The sequence below is a fragment of the Plectropomus leopardus genome, chromosome 18, assembly GCF_008729295.1.
Source record: "Plectropomus leopardus isolate mb chromosome 18, YSFRI_Pleo_2.0, whole genome shotgun sequence".
NCBI lineage: Eukaryota > Metazoa > Chordata > Actinopteri > Perciformes > Serranidae > Plectropomus > Plectropomus leopardus.
In genome coordinates this window covers 29,899,383-29,924,494 of record NC_056480.1, presented here as the reverse complement: position 1 = coordinate 29,924,494, position 25,112 = coordinate 29,899,383, and the positions used below count along the sequence as shown (strand labels likewise).

Sequence of the window (25,112 nt, the reverse complement as noted above, 5' to 3'; positions counted from 1 at the left end):
CATGTGCCAACCAACCCTGCTTTGAAATTTGACCCAACTTTGTGATGAAATTATGTCACTCATCACAGACTTTCAAAACTTACAGCTGATTCCTATGTCTATTAACCATGAAATCTGAAGAAAATCTCTGCACACATGAATGTGTGACAGGTGCATCGGAGAAAGGAGCAATCTAAAGACAAAGAGAGAAACTCCTATACACTGCATTGCTTACTACTGACATATTTATTGAGTAAAAAAGGTGGATTATACCTGATGAAGGACGCTAGACATAGTTACTCACTCAAGTCAGCAGTAAGCGGGACAGTGTGCAGGAGTTACTCTGTCTTTATGTCTATTAACCAGAAGTAACACATTTCAGATGTCTTCCTAATGCTGTCTTTGTAGTACATGTTGTCTGGAGACCACTTTTTTTATTTAGATTGTATAAAACTGAAATGTTATCCTCAAAAAAAACCCCAAAAAAACAAAAACAAAAGGGGCACCTGGTATCTCAGTTGGTAGAACTGGCGCCCCATGTACAGAGGCTACATCCTTGCCGCAGCAGATGTGTGTTAGATTCTGGCCTTGGCCCTTTGCTGCATGTCATCCCCTCTGTCTCCCCCTTTCACCCTCGATCTGATCAATCCTATCACTAAAGGCAAAATGTCCATAAAAAATAATCTTAACAAAAAAAAAGTAAGTGACTTTCAGGATTTCTTAATATGGTATGTGAATACAGGGCTGCATTCAGCCCTGACAAAACATAGCACAGTGTTTATCTAAACAGAAACAGTGGTGCATTGAAACCCTGATTGTGTTATGCAGGCACACTACCTTTAAATACTGCTGGGTGTATTCAGTTTAATTCAAAGGGGCTTTATAGACATGGAAAAAATAAAATCTAAATTGTATTTTTATTTTATTGCCAAAGCAAGTGTGGGGAAGAAACAGACCTCAATTACAGCTGGTTGCACACTGTTTTGAGGAAACGCATACTTCAACCTGAAAACTGTCGCAAAACGACGCACATTGTTTTTGAGATTGAACATTCCGCAGTTAAAGAAATAGCTGTGTGCCAACCAACCCCGGTCTCCTCTACTAATAAACTCATTATTATGATGATGATTATTCACATTATTGTATTCGTTATACATATAAGTTTTCTCACAAAGGGAGTTGTAATAAAACATGCTTTTCAGTTGCATCGCGGGAAGTATAGTGTAGGATCCATTGTTTTTCTACTTTGCCTCACACCGCAGCCTCTGCTGCTTCAGTTTCGACCATTCATTAAATTGTATGGACGTGCAGTACTTCAGTGAAATGAGCCTTTATATCCACACAGAAAACAGATTTTGGATGTTGGTGCCCGAGATTGTTGATAAGGGAGATAAAAAAGAATGTGTCATTATTCTGATAGAGAGGGGAAATTGTTGGGCAGATGACCCGGCTCGGGTCAACTCGACCCTAAACGAGTCAATAATCCGGAAGTGTAGTTTTGTATGGCCAAATGAAAAATGCCGTCATCATCCCTGAGCTGAGGGAGCCTGTGGTAGAGCCAGCTGCCAGCCGGAGCGCAGAGACTGGAGCAGGGCAGAGGAGATGACTGCTAGCTGAAAAATGTCACTGTGGACGGACAAGCCGGTGGCAGTGTGACGGTCGGATCTGAGCAGACTCTGCAGCCTGCTGCCAGCAACAGCTCCTGGGGTTGGATAGAGGAGGGGAGCCGGAGGGATGATGGGAAGCAGAGGTGGAGGAGCGGGCAGCAGTGGAGCCGCTAAGGAGCAGTGCAGAGATGTGCTGTGAATGTGACACCGAAGCAAACATAACGGTGGCTCCGCTAGCTAACGGCAGCTAGCTAGCCAGCTAGCCGGTCCGTGCTGCGACTTCATGTGAGCTTCATTTGCTTTCACGGTGCAAGTCATACCGACTGGTTCACAGCGGCATGTGAGAGGTGAGTGAGAGTGTCTGCAGCTGCTAACTGTCCGCGCATGGCTCCGATCAAGACTGCTCGGGAATAGAAAACCTTCTGTGCTGCTGCTCGGCGTTAGCCTGCTAGCTAGCTAACAGCATGCCAGCAGAACAGGTTAGCTTGTTATAAGACACTTAATGTCCCGATTAAACTACAGCAGAGGAAATACACAGCGGCTGTGTCCCTGGTGCAGTAAACATACACACTGCTCTGTTGTAAGTAAGCCAGCAGATAGTTAGGTGTTAAACAGCTTCACTAAGGAATGTAACAGCTGGGCTTCATGTCAACACAGCGGACAGCTGCACCGCCGGTGACCTGCTGTTTGCACTGTGGACACTAAAGCAGTTGGAAGTTAATAGTATTTAATATTTGCAGTGTAGGCGGCCAGTCCTGCCAGTCCTCCAGCCGTCCCACAGGGTGCTCCTGTGAAGCTGTGGCTGGATGCTTCTCTAGCTGCTGCCGCAGCAGGCTTCTCTCTGTCCTCCTACCAGTCAGCTCCACGTTGTCTGACGGCAGGAGGAGGGGGTTAACACAAGAGTAGAGTTTCAGCTGGTACAATTTGTGAGAGGAGCAACAGTTCCCTCCCTCTGCCCATCCTTCCATTCTGTTCACAGTCTACAAAACTTCACTTAGTCCAGTTGAAGGGGGGGGGGCATGACAGATCTGTAGGCTGCTCCGAGTTCAGGTACGGTGACTTTTCCACTTTGTATTCATCAGCTCTAGAGCTCACTTGTTGTTTGGTGCATAATCTCATTAGACGTCTGGTTTTCCTGTCTCTGCTCACTTAGAGGACTTAAAGTACCCTGATCGTGTCTGACTCTTTTTCTTTCCCTCTCAAATTCATCCTACTGTTCTAGTTTCATTGAGCCAGTGTTGCCTAATGTGGTGTGCGTGTGTGTGTGCGTGCAAAAGAGTGTGTGCGTGTTTATCTCTATGCAGTTTTTTGTATTTTCATGATAAAAATGTTATCTTAGATTGCTTCAGAGGGTTTTTGTTTATACTTTATCTGTCAAAATGATCATTTAAGTAATTTGAGTTCATGAACTCTTTAAAAACTCAAGTGAAATACTCGAAATACCCACAGAGCTAAAACTAATGCAGTGTAAAACCACAGTGCAGTAAACTGTAACTTCATGGAAGTCTAGTTTTTGTTAACACTGTTTCAGAGAGACGTGGATTCATATTTCTGGTCATTTTTGAGAATGTATTCTGTGTTTCTGTTGAATTAAATTGCATCACACAGAAAGATGCTTCTGTCAGAGCCCTGACGATATATCAGGCAGCCAATTTAATCAATAGATATTTGCCCATCAGGGATACATCGTTATTTTATAAGTTTTCCAGTATACACGATATGAACAGTGTATTTTTTTTAATAGATCATAATGCAGAAAAAAGATGCTTAGATACATTTAGAATGCTCAAACTCCCAATGAAGTTTACTGTTTCAGTGAACTGATGTCTTTTTTGACAAAGTTTATTGTATGACTTAAAAATATAAAATTGCATCCATGACATATTGTTGTCACAAGTATTTGATAACAATATCGGTATCTCAGGGAAAACCTTGAACAAGTGTTTTAACATCTGTTTTTTAATACATTTTTAACAATCTTGATTATTATTTTTTTGCCTCTGACACATATAAAAGAGTTCAGGAATAAATCTGCTCAGTGTGCCAGTCATGTTTGCTGTAGTGTGTTGGATTTGGATTCCTTTGGAATCTGTCCACAGCCATCATCACCATAACATGTGACTGCTCTATAAGCTGTTTTCAAACATCTTCTGTGTGTCAGTAGGGGGACACGTGGAATATGGGTGTGAGGGTTATTTGTTTGGTAATGGTAATATAGAGATAAACAGGTGTGACATGTTAATAGCCTGCAGAGCAGTGAAGCACAGCCAAAGATCTGTTGCTAATCAGAGCGCTTGTTCCTTGTAGTCAAACATCCATCCTTACAAGATTATTGCAGGCCTATATTTATCAGCACTAATTGGTTTAGGCTTTTCTAATGCTGAGGAGCTGTGGGGGAGTCGGGGTGACCTTCATCCCTAACTCGCTCACTCCTTTTGTCCGTCCCTCAGTGTGCACACTGTTGACACTCTTGTAATTTTCTTGGACTGGAGAACTCTGTCAGCATTTCAACATATGCACTGGAGCCTTTTTGTTCATGGTAAGTTGGACTTTGTACAGCCTAATCTCAGGTATAGTCAGACACTAAAAAGAAAACTAATTTCAAGAATCAGTTCAGCTGAATAATAAAAGTCTTCTCCTTTCCCTTCAGGGGAATCTAGTTTTTCAGGTAGCTCAGATTTTGACATACTGATTTGTGAAATTCCTCCATACAGTGATTCAGCTAGAAATGTTTGTATGTGTGCAGTGTACTCCCACTATCTCTACAACAACCAGCACAGCCAGCATGTACAGGTTCCAGGGGGAAATCAGATGTGACACATGCTGTGTACATGCTGCTATATGTACAGACATGAGTTGGTGTTTAGAATGCACTCAAAGGGGTTTGTGATGAAGCAAGAGTTAATATAAAGCATTTTTAGGTAGCTCAGTGTTCACAATGGTCATTAGATCAAAATATCTTTGATCACATTAATATTATCTGGTCCAGTCAAGGGAACTAACCAGTGATGTGGTGAATAGAATGCAGTTTGGCTGTTCATTGACATGTATGATTGATCTGTTCTGCAGAAGTTGTTTATGAGACACCTTTCACAAGCCTTTCTAATAATTTCACTTCAGGTGGGGACACAAATTATAATTCAGCAGATGACAAATGTGAATTGTGTGTGTCAGCTGGACCAAGCTGGACTGAATGTGTTCCACTGTTGGACAGTGAGTGTTGAGAGTTGGGAGACATTATTACACAGTGCATGGTAGGTTACACAATGTAAAGAAAAGTAATATTCTCACACCTATTTCCCTTATTAAACAGGGAAATACAACTGTACACCTTTTGAATTCAGCATTCTCTCTTTTACAGAAGATTGTAGAGGCTAAATTACCCTGTTAACTCATCATGAAACACACTTCATTCAGACTCGACAGAAACAAAATAAAACTCACCCAAACTGTCATGGTTCCTCTTGCTAGTAAATTAGTTAACAAGTCCACTGTTCCAACAGTTGCCAACTCTGGTTTGGTCCAAATAAATCCTTAATACACCAAGTTAGATGTAAAAAACATGTTGTTATTCCCCACGTTCTCTCTCTGCCTGCTGGCCGCCTGCTATTTACAGTCCTGTAACTTCTCCCTCCACCACAAAGTGTCGCTGTGTCTTTCAGCTCAGCTGGTGCGTGCTGTCCACTACATACAGCGAGTTGATAATATAAAGAGGAGTGCTTGTATTTATAACTGTATTGAAAAACTAACTCAAGATTTCCAAATATCCTGGTGTAGGTGATACCACCCAGGCCTAGTGTGTGGTGTTTAAGAATAGTCATGGTCTGCCCTCTGATCCAGTCTCTGCTCGTTGTTCTCATTAACATTGTTTTTCACAGTGTCAGAAAATAAGCATGTGGCAAACTAATGCAATATTCTGTGTAAGATATTTTAATCCACTTCATCAGGTTTTAGATTAAAGCTACTTAAGTCCACCTCACTGTGATATTCCCACTATCCAGCTCTCAGAATCAGAATAAGAATTTATTGCATTACATTACATTACATTACATTATTGCAGTACATTCCATACACAAGGAATTTGACTTGGTGTTTTGGTGCAGCAGTTTACAAACCAGCTTTCATATGTCCATCCACCATCGCATTTAGAAGATTCTCTCCCCTAGCTGTATATGAATTACAACATAAATGTTCATCTCTTCTCTTTTCTCAGGTGAACCACTAACATTGCTACAGAACTTACTGATGTATGAACAAGCTTTTAGAGATCGCTGTGACCCATTTGTGCTCATGTCACAACAGAAACAAAGTTCGGGTCAAACAGCATTTGTTTTAACCATTTGGGACCATAATGTGCAGCTAAGTGCAGAGGGCTGACAGGAATATTACTTTCAACCTCTTCAAGACAGTTGAAAGAAATCTCTACTGATGTCTTCTTCACTTTAGTTGTCCAACCTGCTCTTTCTATGCTTTAGTGGTTCGGGGACAGCAAAACTATTGTCCCCTCTGTCTAATTCCGTTTCATGAGCAAATAAGAATTTGTTTCCCAGAGCCCAAAGTGATTTCTTCATGTCTCATTTTGTCCGATCCACCGTTCATAACACAAAGACATTCAGTTTACAGTTGGAGGAGCTGCAACCAGAGGATGCTTGGCATGTTGGCTTGACTGATGACTTTAACAGTGAATCACTTCACCAATTTGTGTAATTTGACTGATGATGACTCACGGTTTCCACTCTAGATTGAGTTTTTTGGCTTGACCATTCTTTTACTGGTTGTAATATAGCTACGATATATGAAATCTGAAATGCTGTTCTGTATCAGGGTATTACAGTATAGAAGGGCAGAGAATCCTGAAGGTATTTTTGTAGGAGGTGAAGGTATTACACATAGTGCACAGCATACACCACCAGAGCTCAGTGTCTGGTCTCTACTAGTGAACAAGCAGCTGAGCTGAAAGACAGCGACACCTAGTGATGGATAGAGAAGTTACAGGACTGTAAACAGCTGGCAGCCAGCAGGCAGAGAGAGAGTGTGGGGAAAAACACTTTTTACAAAAAACTAGGTAAATTAAGGATTTATTTTGACCAAACTTGAGCTGGTGATTGTTGGAAAAGAGGACTTGTTAACTAGCAAGAGGAACCAAGACAGTTAGAGTAAGTTTTATTTTGTTTCTATTGAGAATGGATGAAGTATGTCTGATGGTGAGTTCAACAAGCAAACTATCCTCATCAGTCTTCCGTGAATGAGAGAAAGTTGAATTCATATGAATTGAATTAATATGTGCTTTTCTGAACATTTTGTGGGTTTCTATTGTGTATTTATTAGTGTGAGAAGCTGAAAGTTAGTAGCATGCTCAAAGCTGGTGGGGGTTAGCACAGCACACTTAAGCCATCATAAAGTGTATACCCTGGTAAAATTTCATGAAGGTATGAAATATTACACACTACCCAAATTCTATTATTTGCTGATAAAAAGGCTGGTTGCCTGAAACTACAAATTTAGGCTTTAGGACAAAAATGTTGTTATTAGGTCTTTACAACCACATCTGCCAATAGCTAATTTGGTCATCTAGATTCTGAGCACTGTTGAATTAAGATTTTTGATTACGATTTTGTTAACACTCACTGATCCTGTCATAGTTTCTTTTTTAGAGGGGAAATTGTGTCAATATTTAAAAACATTTCCAGTGACTTCAATTTTGCTGCTGCCACAAGTAACAAGATAACAGCAATCACCCATTATTGCCTTCAGTGGAGAACAGAAGATCATGATTACTAACACAGCCTGAACTGTTAAAATGTTCTAAAGAAACAAAGCAAACAGTCAGACAAACTGAAAAAGTATTTCTCTTTCCCAAAAATTCTGGTGATCAGTACAAGGCTCTTTTGGACATTTCATATCTTTGTTCACATGTTGCTGCGTCTCACACTGACCCTCATATGGAGATGAACAGGACGTCCTGTTGGCCCATCTGACATGTCAGAGAAAGTCCCTGTTCAGGGTCGCAAGCATCAGAAATTCCATGTCACTCCACTTTTATCTGTTTCTGAAGAGGAATGTAACACCGCTGGATCTGTCTCTGTGATAAAGGAGTGGATTTTTGGATTTGGTCTCTGCAATGGAAAAATAGTTGAATTTGAAGCCTGCCAGTACCATCAGCAGAGAGAGCTACAATGCCCGTTTGATCTGAAACATCTTCAGAGTGTGGGCGTTAGTGGAGAATGTATGCAGTGAGAGATTGTTGCAGTGTGCTAATACACTGTCATATGAAGCTAAGTATTTGTCAGATTTTTCTGATACTATTGCAGATATGATACCTCGATACCTTAGGATAGTTTTTTTTCCTAACCTTTCTTAGAGAAAAATAAATATCTACAAGAGCCCTGTCTGATTACTAAAAAAAGCCAAAGTTCTTAAATGTTCAATTTTATTAAAGCTTAAGATGCTACATGGAAATTTGCCTAAATAAAATACAGTCTAAAACTGGTAACCCCCTGAATGAAATCGGAGACTATCTGATCCCAGAATAAGAAAACCAGGTGGTGAATCTGTGTGGACACACAATGCCGGCTTTTTATACTCAACAATTTTTGATAATTGGTGCTACGGACAGCTGGACACATGACATATTTTAATACCTGCCTGTTGCAGTCGCCTCTGCTAGTTTTCTTATTCTACCTATTTCATTCTGATGATATCTGTTGCATTATATTTTCGAGTTGTTGGTTTGTCCGTATGTCCCATTCTCATGAAGGTGATATGGCATGATCAAATTTGGTGAAAACGTCCACTTGGATTCACGATTGAACTGATCAGACGTTGTTGGTCAAAGTTCAAAGGTTGCTGCGACCTCACAGAACATGTTTTTGGCCATAACTCAAGAATTTATACCCTGATTATGACAACACCGTATTATAGGATATAATGATGAAGTGATGACATTTTATATAAACATCAAAGGCCATCACTATGATGTCAATGTTCTGCAAAAACACTTCTCTGGCCATTACTCAGCATCATGTCTCAGGAACAGCAGGGGACCTGTCAGATACTGAGTTTGTTAAACTAATCTGTAAACTGTGCTGATTGTAAAGATCTGCTGTGCTGTTGAGGGGAAGATGTGTGTGTGAAGCATCTATGTTTTCACAGACACGGATGTAAAGTGTATGAGAAACCTGACTGGTGTGCAGAGGCATACAACCACGAGGCACAAATTCTAGTTTATTACTTAAAAAAAAAAAAGAAGCTTACATCATGATATTGTCTGCATCAGAGCCAACATTATCATAAAAAACGATAATTAATCTTTGCTGGTCCAAGGGCAACAGTGAGGTCAGCAAGGATAAAACACGCCTACCTGACAGTAAACAGTGATGGACGTGAAGAATACAGTGCACATGAGGCAGACACTGCAATAGAGTTAGCATCAGGTGAGAGAGAGCCTGCTGTTCCCTGACAACTTGACCCAACAAAATGTGACATTCTACAGTTTGTAATGTTTTTTTGTATATTTTAAGATGATTCGGACAGGACAGTTTAAGCGTGAAATGGGGATAGAAAGAGGGGACGACATGCAGCAAAGGGCTGAGGCTGGAATCAAACCAGCGGCTGCTGTGGCAAGAACATAGCCTCTGTACATGAGGCCGCCGCTCTACTAACTGAGCCACTGGATGCTCCATCGACTGTAATGTTAAAAAGCTCCACCTGGGTAAAATTCAGCCAATCAATAATTTACTCCATAATCTGTGCCCTGTGTTCTGGTGTGGTCTGTTAAATGTTGTTAATTGTTTGAAATGATTAATGTCCTCACTTTGAAAGATGTTTAAAAAACGGGCATCCCATTAACAAAGGCCATGGCTTTGCTGCAGCGGCCGCAGGTTTGATTCCAACTCCAGCTCTTGGCTACAGGTTATCCCCCCCTCTCTCCCAATTTCATGCTGAAGCTGTCCTGTCAAATAAAGCCAAAAAAGCAACAACAAAAAAAACCATTAAAAAATTACCTTCTCTGTGCTGGAAAAAAATGTAATTACATAGCATTAGCCCTCCTTTAAACTCTCTTTTGACTCGTTTGCACATCCTACAAAAATGAGTCATACATAAGAACATCATGACCTTGTTGGTGCATTTATTCACACTTGTGCAGAATTTTACAGACATGTACACGACTGAAAGAGGCTTTCCATTATTTAAAGTTGAAGACCATTCATTCTGCTGATGACGTGTTCTTCCTCTTTGTTTTCAGGATGTCTGAAGGATAAGATCTGAGGAGTCACGCTCCCTCAACCCAAAGTGACCCCACTTTCCCCCTTTTTTTCACTTTAACCTCCCCGTGTTTGACTCTGCGTGTCCTGTCTCAGCTCATCTCCCTGTCTGTATGGGATTTCCCGGAATGCATGCATTACACAGTGGGAACATGTGAATCGTCTTTAAACTGGACAGTCCTCCTCCTGATGCCCTCCTGACCAAAAGATAGGATGACGCTCAAATCTGAAAAACTTGTGTGAAAAAATAATGCGACTGGATATCAGCTTGGTGCCCATGTGAGATTGCCACGACAGTCTATAGGATTCTCACTCTGGTTTTATCACTGATTCCCTACCTGCAGCCTTTCCCCCATCCCTTCCCTAGTGTCATTGGGCCATGGTTCGCAAGAAAGGTTCTCTGATACTATGCGGTGCTTTCCTGTTTGTCGCCTGGAATGCTTTGCTTCTACTGTATCTTTGGGGTCGTCCTCCCATCGGCCGCCTCGGAGAAGGTGGTGGAGCCGAACCAGGAGGAAAGGAGGAGTGGGGCGTGGGCAGAGGGAAAGGAGGTCGGGTCAACTTGGCCGGGGAGGTGATCCGGCTGGCAGAGGAGGTTGAAGTTCAGCTGGAGACCCAGAAAAAGCTCCTGAAGCAGATTGAAAGTCACAGAGCAGTGTGGGCTCGGCAGAAAGACGTCGGGAAAAGAGAAACGGAGGATACGAAAGAAATCAAACAAGAGGTTGTTCACCAGCCACAGAAGGCTCTACTGCCTGTGGGGAACAGTGTGGATGATGGGGACCAGGTAAAACACACACCAAAGCCTGCTGCTACAGTAGCTCCAGACTCTAAGTCAGAACAGCAGCAGGCTGTGGAAATAAAGGAAGAGACTGATGAGAAGCACAAATTGACCTCTTCCACAGCCAGTCCAGAAGTCATCATACCCATTCTAGTTATTGCTTGTGACAGAGTGACGGTAAAAAGGAGCCTCGACAGACTAATACAATACCGGCCTTCTAAAGAACTCTATCCAATCATTGTCAGCCAGGACTGCGGCCACGCTGAGACAGCTCGTGTCATTGGCTCATATGGAGATCAAGTGACGCACATTAGCCAACCGGACCTGTCGGACATCAGGGTCCGACCAGAGCACAGGAAGTTCCAGGGCTACTACAAAATTTCCAGACATTATCACTGGGCACTCAATCAAGTGTTCAACACGTTCTCCCAGTCCACTGTGGTCATAGTGGAGGACGACCTGGAGGTGAGTGCTCCCACTGTTGCCTCATTCTCTGAACATTAGCACACATCACAGCAGGCATTGTCCCCTTTGATAGCTCGCTTTTTTCTTTGATTTGATAGTTTGACAGTAAAGAAACAGCAGAGGTCTGTATGGTGGGTCCAGCGGTTGATACAGGCAGTGGTGCATGATGCAGTTCAGTGCCCCATCAGCAGGTGTTTCCTGCCAGTCATCAAGTTGAGTGGAGAGAAGTCAAGGAAGGTGATGTTTTAAGAAAGAGGCACATAGCTAGCAGTGAGCAGTTGGGAGATGTTTTCCTGCTGTCTAGCACAAAGAGATTTGTTGGTTGGAGTGAGGAACAAAGTCAGGTTTTGGGAATGAATGACTGAATTATAGGTGGGTTTCCAGTAACTCTCAAATTGCACAAATTGAAATTGCGAATATAAAGTATGCCTAATGGAAACACATCAGTCTTGAAAAAAACTTGCAAAAATGTTTTACACTCGCATGAGGTGATATTTCAGGCAATTTGAAAAAGCCATATTATACAGTCAGTGGAAACACTTTTTTGGCTTTTCTAGCTCATGTGATGCTATGGCTATGTTCTTGTCAGTAGGAACTGGCTCCCTCATGAGGAGCTACAAGAAGTGTTATTGCATCACATAACTTCAAAAGTTGAGTGGATCATCTGGAAGTTTTGAATCCACAATTCCTCTGTGAAATCCTGGACTATCAGCTCCCAGAAATACCTCATACGCGGTTGCTCCCATGTATAAGAGGCTGGCCTTTCCATTATGGCTCCATAACACGCCTAAGTGGCCTTGGATTGTAAATAACGATGGCTTGTGTGGTGGCTGCAATAGAAATGAAGCTGCGAATGTTTCGAACATTCATCACCATGCTTCTTGGAATGTTATCACCAGAGGAGAAGTTGCACAACATCAGTCAATGGAAACACAGTCATCTCACAATTGTGTTTTATTGACATTTTGACATTATTGACATTATTGCTTAAACTTTGCACAAATCTGTAATGGAAACCCACCTAATGATGCAAACCACACTCACCAAAGTTAAAAACACACCCCCTTTTTTAATAATAGCATCAAAGTCCTCATTTTATTAATTTTTATGAATATGTTTGAAAATTAGAAAGCTCAATAAGAGTTTCACATCTACAACAAATATCAAAAACGATGGTATGGTAGGGTATGGAATGGGCTCCATCCATTCACAGTGAGATCAGCTGTGGTTCACCTCTTGGACCTGCTATACTGCCAGCTTTGATCTGGGGAAATTCTGCCATAGCCTTATCTGTAGATCTCTTGCAGCACATGTTACAGTGTGGTTGGCCTGGTTTTGGACGGTTGGCAGAGTTTTACACACACATGCACAAACACACACACACACACACACTCACACTCACTCTCTCTCGCTCTCTCTCTCTCTTTGGTAGAGGGTGAGAAGTCTGAAGAGGAGGTTAAAGTTGATTAAAATGATTAAGCATCTGACAGGTTCACAAAACCTTCAAAGATTTGATCCTTATGTACATTTAACAGCAAATACTGCAGTAGATTTTTGAGATCAAGACTTTTTGTTTTATTTAGGCTTAAATTGATTAACTGTAATCATCTTGTCATTGCTGCTTCAAGATGTTTGCATTCAGCACAATACCTTAATATCGCCATGAAATGTGCTGAGACAAATATGTAAGCCAGAAAAGCAATTCAATATTTCAGCTGGTAAACTATGCTTGGCCAGTGACTTTTTCCATTTACCGGTTGCCATATAATGTATCCACATTTTTAACAAATTAACGACATGGTTATTTATAGTAGAATTTACAGAGGCTCATTTTAAATTTCCTTGAGTGTACATTGATTTGTGATGGCATTGTCGGCAAACACCACTGTCCTACAATGCAATGTGCCCAGAAAATGGAGAAGCTGCCCACGAATAGAAAAAAACAAAAACAAAACGCTGACAGTGGTGAGACAGCTGTTGAACATCTGTGTCTTGTCTTAAGTTTCCACTTTAGATATTGGCAGTAGTTTCCAAAACCACATTTTGGTGGATTTTTGTTAATGCACATTAGGGTTGCAACAGTATACCAGTTTATATCAGACCGTGTACATTTACTTATCTATGGTATTGGAAAAACACAACACAGCTATGATTTAACAACTATGATTTAAGGGTCATTGAAACTGATGACAATAATGATTCTGTAATACTGTGATAGTGTGATTCCGCAATATTTCCTAAGACGGTTATGTATATACCATGAAAATCTGAAACTGCACGTAAAATTAGACGAGGTTGCTTTAGTTTAAGTTCAGAGATCCTGCAGTGGGGAGTTTCACTCACCTCCTCACAGGCCTTTTATGGTTGAGCCTTTAGAGAGGGCTGCTGATAATGTTGGGGGTGTTATTGTAAACTGACACCTACATCCCCACCTCTCATTCATGTTAACTAAAAGACATTGTTAAGATGGTACTTTGTGTCCCTGCTGCTGATGTATGGACACTGCCTCAGTCTAGACCAGCCCATTAACAAAGCATTTTAAAGCACTGCGCTGAGAAAACGTTCAAACAATCCACAGCAGAAAGGCTCAGTGTCCTGTTAAAGGCTGCTGTCTCCTCTCAGACCTCTTTGTTTCATGGAACTATTATATGTTGTCAAAAACAGATTGCCTGGATGTAGCTGTTCAGCAGGTCAACATTCTAATAGATGCACTTATTCACATCTGTCTGTGAGTGAAGTGTTCAGATTGACATCAGTCTCATGTCTGTATCTTATTCCGGAGCTCAGAGTCAGGATGTGGTTTATAGGTGAGCTGTAGGAGTAGGTAGGTGTATTTCTGTACTTAAGATGGAGCTAGTTTTTTCCCTACTCTTACAGTCCTTATGCTAAGCTAGGCTAATCATATCCTCACACTTCTCAACACAAATTGTATCCATTTTTCTCAACAACCCACCATAATGATGGGTAAATAATAATGGGTTAATAATAGTGTTAATGTTAAACCTTTAATTTAATCACATTAAAGCAGTTCAGCCAACTGTAAAGTAGCATTCTGTAAAGTCACTTTTTTTCTGCGATAACTGAAGATCCAGATATCAGGAGGTTTCACCGAAAGCTGAATTATCCATGCAGGTCACCTCCTCTCAAAAACAAATGGAGCCAGAGATTAAAACCCCTAGAAACACTGAATAAAGCACTTTCACGCTACAAAAAGTGTAACTCCGGCGCTGCTCATTGCAGTTTGACTTTTTACTACGCTGACTGATGCAAAAATGCTAATGGCCAAATCTGGAGCCAGTACGTTTACATAATGTTAGAAGAAGTTATTGTATTAGTCCAACAAAAACTGGACTTTTGAAATACATGTAAACGTGTTAGTCCAACTGAAATTAAAATAAATCAAATTTCTCAAATCAGACTAACACACCCAGATAAGGCGTTTGGAAGATGAGCTCAGTCATGTGCACACCTCAGTCTGACTTTAATTGGACTAGGTGTTCCTCACGTGCACATAGTCACTGTGCTGGCCTCCCTCAGTGGTTAGGGATAGGGACTGTTCGTTACCTGTGAGGGAGGAAGGAGTGGTACAAAATGGGTCAGACATTTTAAAACATGTGGGCACTGAGGAGGGACTTTTTTCTTTAATTTTGGCTTAGGTGAGGGACATACAACTTGAAAAGGGATTGTTTTATATTTAATTCAAATGAAAAAGTCACACCACAGCAACCCCCCTCCTCTGATAAATTAAGTACAGCCCCACAGCACAGACACAGAAGCTAAGCGATGTCCTTTATTTTAGCCACCTAAAAAAATTGATATCAGTTTAAGTGTTCACCAAGTTTGAATCTTGTCTCCTCTTTACCTTCCACAACAGCTGATGGAGGCAGCAGTAGAGTAGCAGCTGAGGAGTCTGGTGTTTTTGATCTAAGGGCTTCAGTAAGAGCTGTCTTACAGCAAGGTAAAGCGCTGAAAATATTCTAAATTTAGCAAAGGCTACACTTCAACAGATATTTTTTTTTATGTGGCGTCAAACTAATCAATGAATGCAGAGTTTGCTAAGCGCCGTTTTATTATATGTATGTGATGTAGTGATATTCTACTCCGAAGTTTATGTATTTAAACAGTTTTGCTGATGTGGGTCTATATCATAGACATAGACTTTTTTTTTCCAACTAGCTGAAAGATGGCATATCTCCACCTGCTGTGGAGCAGTCGGACAGACCTCATCAATAAATGGATTCTCTCCCGTTGCTTGTATACTGAGACAAGGCTAGTAGTCACATTAAGTGGCTTAATGGAGCTATGACCGTAGCCCCACTGAACTATGCATGTAAACAAACTGACTGTTTGGTTTGACCATTCTGGGCTACTGCAGAAACATGGCAGTGCAACACTGCCATCTCTATTAACAAAGACCTGCTCCCAATGTAGATATAAACAGCCCATTCTAAGATAAGGAGAACTCAGCAGCTCTTTTTATCAGCTGATAAAATATTAAAGAAAACATACTACACTTCTGCCTATATATCCCCTTAAATTCTACACACTGGCCCTTTGGCTCCCTTAGACTGGTCCAGCAGTAGAGCGCTGTAACTGAGTGCCGCAGGCCAGTGTAACAGATTTGTGTGAAGGTAGCTCCTGACCTCACATAGCTTTACAGTCCATGAAACCATCTGTATGCACATCCTGACTCTGTAATGTATTCTTTCTGTTTGTTCATCGCAGCTATAAGATGTTTTACAGTGAGTGACAGATTCCAACATGAGCCTATGCTTTTATGACTCACCGTCCCATCAGATGGAAATATTGCCACTTTTACATGTGTTTGTTTGTGCACATACTGTGCACAGAATCCAGACCTGACTGGTTCCCCCTGGATCTCCAGCAGGACTGGAAAAGTGAAGTCAAAGTCAGAGGGTTTAAACAGAACCTGTAAACACAGCAGGAGGTTGTAATTGTGCGTCTTCTGGTAGGTGCGGCAAGTTTGAAGCGGTTGGACAGTCTTTCCATGGTAAAAGTCTAATTACATGGCTTCCAATCAAATATGGGTTAATGATGACTGGAGCTGCTCTGAGGACGCTCTGCTCAGCATGTCCCACAACAGCTTCAAGACTTTGTGCTATCTTTGCACTCTAACCAGTGCCAGTGTTAGTGTGTTTTACCCATGTTAGTGTGTTGTACCCATATTAGTGTGTCATACACACGTTAGTGTATCGTACCCATGTCAGTGTGTCGTGCCCATGTTAGTGTGTTGAACACATGTTTGTGTTGAACCCATGATAGTGTGTTGTACCAATGTTAATGTGTTGAACCCATGTTAGTGTGTTGAGCCTATGTTAGTGTGTTGAACACATGTTTGTGTTGAACCCATGATAGTGTGTTGTACCAATGTTAATGTGTTGAACCCATGTTAGTGTGTTGAGCCTATGTTAGTGTGTTGAACCCATGTTAGTGTGTTGAGCCTATGTTAGTGTGTTGAACCCATGTTAGTGTGTTGCACAGCAGATGTGTCTTACTGAAGTGTGTAGCTGTGTGTGTGTGTTTTGGATCGCAGCAGAAACAATAACAGAGAGACTGGAAAGAGAGGGCAAAGAGTATGAGTGGGCAGCTGTAAACCCAGTCTGCGTGTTGAAATTAGTACATTTAACTGCTGATTGGATGATATGTGGAGGCCCTGAACACAGACATTGTCACTGAGTGGGTGAAACTGCTCCTTCCAGCAGTGGATAAAACACATCAGAGTGAACATTTGGTGAAAAGTGCCTCAGCAGCAGGAAAAAAGTTAGAGGAAATTCAAAGTGACTTCAGCCAGTAGTTGGAGGGAGAAACTGTGCCCTGTAAATCAGCAATTATTTTGCCAGTGCGCAGGGAAAATCGGGCTTTACTTATGTAACTGTTCTCCTCTGGCTGCTTCCTCTTTTTTATTCCCGACAACCCAGGCACCACCTCTCCCTGTTTGCTTTGGCTAATCTCTCTGTAAGTTTACACAGTTAAAGGTCATTTAACCTCTACAACCCTACAGGGCCGCCAGTAGACGCCTCGGACAGGTTTACTATGTTCAGCCAGTGCACTTTTTTTTATTTTTTTTAATGTATTTTTGTATATTCTTCCCTTTTGCTAATAACAGTAGAGAGATGACAGGAAGTGAGGGGAGAGAGAGATGGAGATGACATGCAACAAAGGTTCCTGCTGGATTTCAACCAGGGATGTTGCAATGACACGCTCAGTGTCTTACAGCCCTGTTCCACCAGCACGCCACATACAGATGTCTTTTAAAAACATTTCCTTCTCTGAACAAGGCTTTAAAGATAGGGGCTGTTCTGATATTTCACAGGCAGGAGAAAGTAACCAAATACATTTACACAAGGAAAAAATTTTGAGTATTTATACTTTATGTGAATATTGCCATTTTATGATACTTTATAGATCAACTTATCCACATTTCAGAGGGAATTATTTAACTTTTTACTCTACTATACTCTGATTAAGTTTCTGCATTATTAAGATATGATAACCATCTAAAACATGATGCATTAGACATATACTTTGCAGGATAAAAAAAAAACAACAACAACAAGTTATAGACTCATACAACAGCAAGAGTGAGGCAGTGTATTTATCAGAGTTCCCACAGTCATAAAATTCCTGGCAGAATTATAAAATTAGAAGACAAAAACAGTTTTCCAGGCCTGAAAATGGTTTGGAATCAACAGCATGTTTTGGAAAAGTTTTGAATCAACATTCGGTGAGCTGTTTAGAATGTGTTTAGTTAGTTGGAGGAAAGACCTTCTAATGTGCTTATCCGCAACTGCCTGAGAGTTGCGTGTTAAGTAAGAGAAAGGCAGACCCTAGCCAAACTGAGTAAAATATTACTCAAAAGTCGATGGAAAAAAACTACTATTGTTGTTGTGGTTGCTTGCATGAATGATTTTGTAACATAGACTTTATCTCTCTTGAATTTTGTTGTTCAAACAAAAACAAAAAAGAAAGAAAATCTCAGTATGCTGTGCTATATGATGTGTACTAATATGACTCCAATAAAAACTTGAATTATGTCGTTGCATCATGTTGCTGATAATTCTGCTGCACTTCTTGAGTCAGATTTTAAATACAGGACTCTAACATTACTTATACTGGCACTTTGAACTCAGTAAAGCATCAGAGTTTTCCACTGACTGACTCATGTAATCAAGATTAGAATAAATCATCCTGGAAACAGAAACAAAGAGTGCTCTGATGCCAGGAAGAATATCAGGATTCAGGTTAGCATGATCTGTTCTGACAGCAAAACAAAAAGGCATGCCCTACTTCCAAAGAAGCCATTATAGATAAGAGTGTGGAAACCTTTGGAACCGTATTTGTCCAAAGTCTTAAAACAAGCTGAGTTATCAGCATTTGGCTGCTGCTCTTAACTGCTCCAAAAGTCAGTTTCAATGCACAAAAATCCAGCAATTCAAAGTTTTGTCCATCATTTCTATCAGTATTAATAATGCTCACCAAGTTAACAGCTGGACATCTGACTGTATTTGTGCATGTTGCTGGGTTCCCAGCTATTAACCCTTGATGCCTGGATCACCATCCTTTTTTTATGAAAAAGAGAGACAACAGGAGGAGTTATTCTTTAAAGGCCTGTAGGGTCTTTGGTAAGTGGAGACACCTGAATCAAAGGTTAATAAATGAAAGCAGACCATCCACAGTGAGGATAAAGCCAGAGCTGTAGCTGTTAAACTGACCTGTCAATGATTCTGTTGACTAGACTATATCTCTGTAGCAGCAGCTCACCTTTGTGCCTCTCTGTCTTTTATTTAAGGTGGCCCCGGACTTCTTTGAGTATTTCCGAGCCTTGTACCCGATCCTGCGCTCTGACCCCACCCTGTGGTGTGTTTCTGCGTGGAACGACAACGGCAGAGATGCCTTGGTGGATCCATCCAAAGCTGAGCTGCTCTACAGAACAGACTTCTTCCCCGGTCTGGGCTGGATGCTGCTTAAGGAGATGTGGGACGAACTTGAACCAAAATGGCCCTCGGCCTTCTGGGATGACTGGATGCGTCAACCGGAGCAGCGCAAGGACCGCTCCTGCATCCGGCCCGAAATCTCCCGGACCATCACCTTTGGCCGGAAAGGTGTCAGTTTAGGTCAATTCTTTGACCAGTACCTTCGTTACATTAAGCTTAACACAGAATTTGTGCCTTTTACCAAACAGGATTTGTCTTATTTGCTAAAAGAGAAGTATGATGAAAAGTTTAAAAAAGAGGTTTACAGCGCGCCTCTGGTGAGGATCGAGGACCTGCAGCAAGCGGGCAGCTTAAAAGGCCTTGGACCATACAGGGTGGAGTACTCAAGCCGAGACAGTTTTAAAGTCTTTGCTCGAAATCTGGGGGTGATGGATGACTTGAAATCCGGAGTTCCTCGTACAGGTTATAGAGGCGTAGTCAGTTTCCTGTACCGGGGTCGAAGGGTGTTCTTGGCTCCACCAGAGGGCTGGAAGCAGTATGACGTCAGCTGGAGCTGAGATACTGATCCAGAGTGATCCAGATTGAACAATGTGAATGGTGTTGAGGAGGGAGAGAGCCTTACTCAGAGGAACACCCTCTCAGACCAAAGAGTACAAGCAGACGCAGTGGTTCATGACAGAATGAAAGCAACACAGAGGAGGCTGCACGTGAGTGGAGCGGGGGACCAAGCGTTCACCCAAACCTCCCCGTTAGAAAAGCCTCTGAAATAGGGTTCTCATTCAGGATCAGCAAGTTCAACAGCCACACAGACTTCAGTTCAAACTTTTAGGAAAAGAAAATGCCACATTTAGACACTGTTTCAAAACAGCTACTGGCAATGTGCCTTGCTTTCTGGGCCCACTTTGTTTGGTGTATTTTTTATTCTTGTGAATAACTGGCCAAATGTAGATGAAACATCACATTCAGATGTTTGCAGCAGCTGCAAATGAAGTTTGGTAGCAGCAAATTCCTTGAGTTGTTAACAGAAAGAGCCTGAGTTTCTGTGCTGATGATTCACTGGAGGCCAAACAAAAGCAGACTCGGGAGAAAACAGTGTTATGTATTAATCTTTGGTTATCTCTTCAGTTAGCAAAGATTTTGCTAGAAGCTGTTGAAACTGATCCAACTCTTTGGATCATGTTGATGTTGAAGTCTATAAACTAATCAGAAGCAGATTTGTGTGGAAAGGAAAATAAAACGGTTTGACAGAGTGTTAGGTGGCACTCAGAGGTCGTGTGCACTGCACTCGTTCTTTGAAATCACAGCCCTCAGGGTTTACATTAAACATGAAGGGTCTCTACAGCAATTTTACACAGAGAAGAAACAGAAGCAGTGTCCCAAATTACAGTAGTCCTCACAACGGACCAGCAAACTCTGAGCTCACTCATCTTCAGTCTCTGAGCGGCTCTTAATTGTTTTAAGAATCCTATAAAGTGTCAGGTAGGTGCAAAATAACCACAAACATGACTTCAAACATGTCATCTACTGGAGTCAATACAAACCATGTGAGATTTTTTTGTTAGTCTCTGGTATAGACTGTGTAAAAAGATGGATGACGCGCCCCCATTTCCCACTGCTATGCAGTGAGGCCAAAATATCCCGGATACGGCTGCTGCCATCATGTGCTGGTGACATCATTCAAAGCCGAAGTCTGCGCAGTAGCGATATCCGCAGTGGGGGAGTTCCCACCAAAACACCCGTCCGAACAATCACAAGCAGCCCGATTGAATGCAAGCACATGGCACATGGATTGGCTGTCACAGCTGTCAATTATGGCGAAAACCCCCTTTTTTTTGTAGAATTGAATAACTCATTAAAACGGAACTTATCATAAAAACAATCTCTAACATGGAGGGGCGGGCTTTAAGACCTATACTGCAGTCAGTCACCAGGGGGCGAAACAGATTGAAATCTACACTTTGGGGGAACTGTCATGTTGTCCATCTTAATAAAGTCTATGGTCTCTTGAGTGCTATAAAGTATAGAAAGGAGACAGCAGTTTTATTCAGAGCTGTTATATAATAATAATATTATAATGTAATACAGCATGTGTCTCGTAAAGGCAGCACTGAGAGCCCTGCACACTCCTGCAATGGAGCACAGACAACATCCTCCAGCTTCTTTGCATGGTTTATATTGACTGTAATGAAAGCACTTTTCTCAGTCAAAGTAAATCATGTGTTTTGTTATTTTACACCTGCCTGCTTTACAGAGGGCTTAGAACAGGGGTCGGCAACCTGCGGCCGCAGAGCCCCATGCAGCTCTTAAGCCTCTCTCCACTGACTCCCTGTGGCTTTAGCACAAAAATCATATGATCATATGTTCTTAACATTTAACAAACAATATTTAACATTTTGTCAACAAAAATATCTGTCAAATAGCCTTTGGCTTTTTCCGTTTGAAGTCTTCACAGTTGGGCTATATGCAGACTCCAAATCCAAAAAAGTGAAAGTCTTTGAGGAAAATAGAGAATTTTATAGTGAGTGTACAAGATTTTTCGCTTTTGCCGCCAACTCAAAGTTAAAATACCAAGTAAACCAACACAGGCACAGGGAGAACATGCAAACTCCACACAGAAGGGCCCCTGCATACGGACCGAACCCTGTTTCAACCTGGGATCAAACCAGGGACCCTCTTGCTGTGAGGCAACAGTGCTAACCACGACACCACTGTGCCACCCTGGCTGTGAAGTCATTAGTGTAGAATGAGGGCCTCAGTTGGTATTAAATGGTCGTAATCATCACGAGTCTTAAAAAACATGACGACATGGAAAGTAGGACTTGATGAATTATTTTTTTCCTTTCTCAGTATGTAAAAACAGTTTAGGCCTCTCGCATTATTGTCCCGCTGATTAGGACAGCCAAACGACATGAGGATTGCAAATTCAATGAAAAATGACTATTAAAGGTTTACCAGATTACTGAAACTGGTACAAGGCAATGTATAGCAGGAGGCTTGGTGTATTTTATGCAAAAAGTTTTTCAAGCATGGCAAGATGGGAATTAAGGTAGTGGAATGCAAACATGCAAAGTGAGAAAACAATATCACCCCAAAAAACTTGCCAACATATGCCAAGTATTTCCCCTATTCTGGTCTACCCTTGTCTGCACCACAACTCATGTTTTATGTTTTCTATATTTGGGGCAAATTTTTCATAAAACAGATGTGTTTTCATGTTTTTGTTTTCTTCACTGAGCCCCTATAAAATTGGTATTAAATTTCATTCAGAGTAGCACTGAAAAAGTCTTACTACGTCTTAAATCTAACTTGCCTTTAGCTGTAGGAACTGTGAGATTGAATCAGTAATTTTCCTGAATTCTGCCGACAAATGGACAAAAAAGGCAAGCAAACTGCATTTTGGCAGAGAAAAGAAAGCTGAACAAAGATAGGTCAAAACAAACACAACTGTTCTGTACATACGGACATTCACTGACATGTGTTCAGGAAATATCAGTGGGACCATGGTGTGTGCCGAGGCCGTCCTGAATCAGGGTTTTAGTCGCTTCTCCAGAGCAGAACTCAAGGCAGAACTGTTGTATTTCCAAACGGGACTGTGTTTTGTTGGGAACTTAGTAATAAGTTGAAGTAATGGAAGATGTTGTTTCCAGAAATTAAGACCACCAAACCCTTTGAAAACCCTGTATGCGAGATGTAGCAGAGTGTCTAGGGTGGAGTTTTTCTGGAATTCTAAGCACTTCTGTCCTAAGATCAGTTTTTGAACATGGCCGTTACAGCATCGTGTGCATACCAAATCAAAGCAGAGAAGTGATCTCACAGTGTCATGTCAGTGTGGAGGTGTATGAGGTACTTATTTATAGAAAGTGTATATCACATACAGTAGATGTCAGTCGGTACGCTGCCAGTTCGGAGAAGCAGACTAGAGTCTGACACTTAAGCTAAGTGATGTACTGCTGTGGAGGGATCAGCAACAAAATGTATTTTAGACACCTAAAAAAAGTTCCACTTGAAAATAGCATGCACTTAAACTGATATTGATTTTGAGAGTATTTTTAATGTCAGACAATGATTTCCAACCGCAAAATGAAGCTGTCATATCATTCTCTTTAACATTTTGTTCACTTTCAAAAACACAGAAATAAGGCAATGAGTAACAAAAGAAAAATTGGCAAGAAATTGATTTAAAAATATACAAGAAAATTACCTGAAAATATGTAGAATGAAAGAAAATGATTACAAAAAACCACAAATGAGCTGGAAAAATGTTTAAAAGATATAATAATTTTGTAACCTAATTGAGTATAAAAATCTTTATTTTTTTCTTTAATTTTCCAAATCTGCTAATTTATTGCAAATTTATCAATCATGTTTTATCCAGCTCATTGCCTTTTTCCCATATTTGAAAAAAAAAAAAAAAATCCCACCAATTTGCTCAGGGTTCAAAGGTCTACTTAGGATAGGCGTCTGAAAGCACCACTAGAAAAGGGATGGTTAAAGCTGGACTCCATTAAGAAAAACAGTGACTAAATACACTGAATACAGGAGCTACTGGTTCACAGCTGCCTCCATCAGATATTTTTTGTTATGGGGTGACTTTGCTATTTAAAATGTGTTGGATTCACTAAAGTCCCACAGTAACACGAACTAACTGATGGAGGAAGGAGTGGAAGGAGTGGAATTTTTTTTAAGCAAAAATATGTTTTGTTGCTGACTCCTCCACAGCAGTACATCGCTTAGCTTCAGTGTCAGACTCCAGCCTGCTTCTCCAAACTGGCAGCGTGCTGACTGACACCTACTGTATTTGATACACTGATTATGTTTAAGAACCTCATACAACCTCACTTTAAAAAAATTAAACTATCCCTTTAAGGCCTCTGTGTGCTTCAGATGAAGCAGGTCGAACCACATTTAACCCTTTAAAACTTGAGCAAACTGGTTTGATTTCTTTTAAAAACCTTGGAAGAAAGCAATGAGGAACTGTAATATATAATATAACATATAAGCTCATGCCCCAGAAATTGGCAAAAAAATAGAAAAAAAAAAAAAATACGAGGAAATTACCTTAAAATTTGCCCAAAAAAGTCACTCAACAACAACAAAAAATGGAGAAGTTAAAAAAAACATCTCAACCAAAAACAGTAACAAGGAAACATAATAATAATTCTGTAAAAGTAATTTTAATAATATAGTTATAATAATTATAAATGTAGTTTTCTGTAATTTTTTTCCTTAGCTTCATAAAAAATACATTTCTAAATCTACTAAGTTCTTGCAATTGCAGGGCATTTCTTACCAAGTTCCTCACTACCTCTTTCTTTTTGAATGAAATCAAGCCATAGTTCCAGATTTAAAGGTTTAAACTTGTGCAAGACATCTGAATGCACGACAAGAAAAGTGATGTCGAACCAAGTTTCAAAGGGTTAAAGGTGTGAGTGTTAATGCTGTTGTGAAGGCAGCTGCCTCGCTGCTGCTGTCAGACAGGTTTTCAGACACCTGTAGGCAACCTGATGAGTGGCCTTTATGACTGATCTCCTGTTCAGGCTGTTCCCACATGTATAGTTGTTTGTACTGTAATGATTTGTTTGTGCATGGCCCAGTTCAGACTCATTAGTGCAATGGTTGAAAGGAATTCCCTCGTACTAACAGAGGTTTCCACAATCTACATTTCCACCTCATTGCTTTGTGCAGGTGAGTAAAGTAAGTTTGTCCAAGGAAACTGTTAATAAGAAGGATGAAATGATAAGGTTATTTTAAATTATTTAACAGTGTTGAACTTCTAACAAGCTTTTCAATCTGCAAATGAGATCTTAACATTGTGAGTCTGACATTTGACTGATGATGGCTCTGAAGCCCTGACACAGGGACACCTGGACTTATCTGACATCCAAACCCTGGTTTGGTCAGCTTCGGTTTGTTGAAAAACCACTGATTGTTTTACAGTTTTTGTTTCTGCAACAGTGCGGCTATGGTGAGGCTCGAGGACTGATTATCACTGTACTGTAATTAGCTTTGGGAGATTATCCACAAGATTGACTGATTCCCATGTCTGTATGGTGATGTGTAAAAC

At 40.9% G+C, this 25,112-nt stretch overlaps 1 protein-coding gene across 3 annotated transcripts; it reads left to right on the top strand.

Moving 5' to 3' along the window:
- Positions 1-1,194: 1,194 nt before the first annotated feature.
- mgat1b (alpha-1,3-mannosyl-glycoprotein 2-beta-N-acetylglucosaminyltransferase b) lies at positions 1,195-21,895 on the top strand. Of its 3 annotated transcripts, none has more exons than XM_042506734.1 (3): positions 1,195-1,933; positions 9,832-11,093; positions 18,904-21,895. In XM_042506734.1, the coding sequence occupies exons 2-3, from the start codon at positions 10,230-10,232 to the stop codon at positions 19,603-19,605; spliced, it is 1,566 nt and encodes a 521-aa protein (XP_042362668.1). In that variant the 5' UTR covers positions 1,195-1,933; positions 9,832-10,229; the 3' UTR covers positions 19,606-21,895. The 3 variants fall into 3 exon arrangements, with proteins under 3 accessions (XP_042362668.1, XP_042362667.1, XP_042362669.1); XM_042506733.1 differs by lacking the exon at positions 1,195-1,933 and adding an exon at positions 2,435-2,636; XM_042506735.1 differs by lacking the exon at positions 1,195-1,933 and adding an exon at positions 4,075-4,125.
- Positions 21,896-25,112: the final 3,217 nt, after the last annotated feature.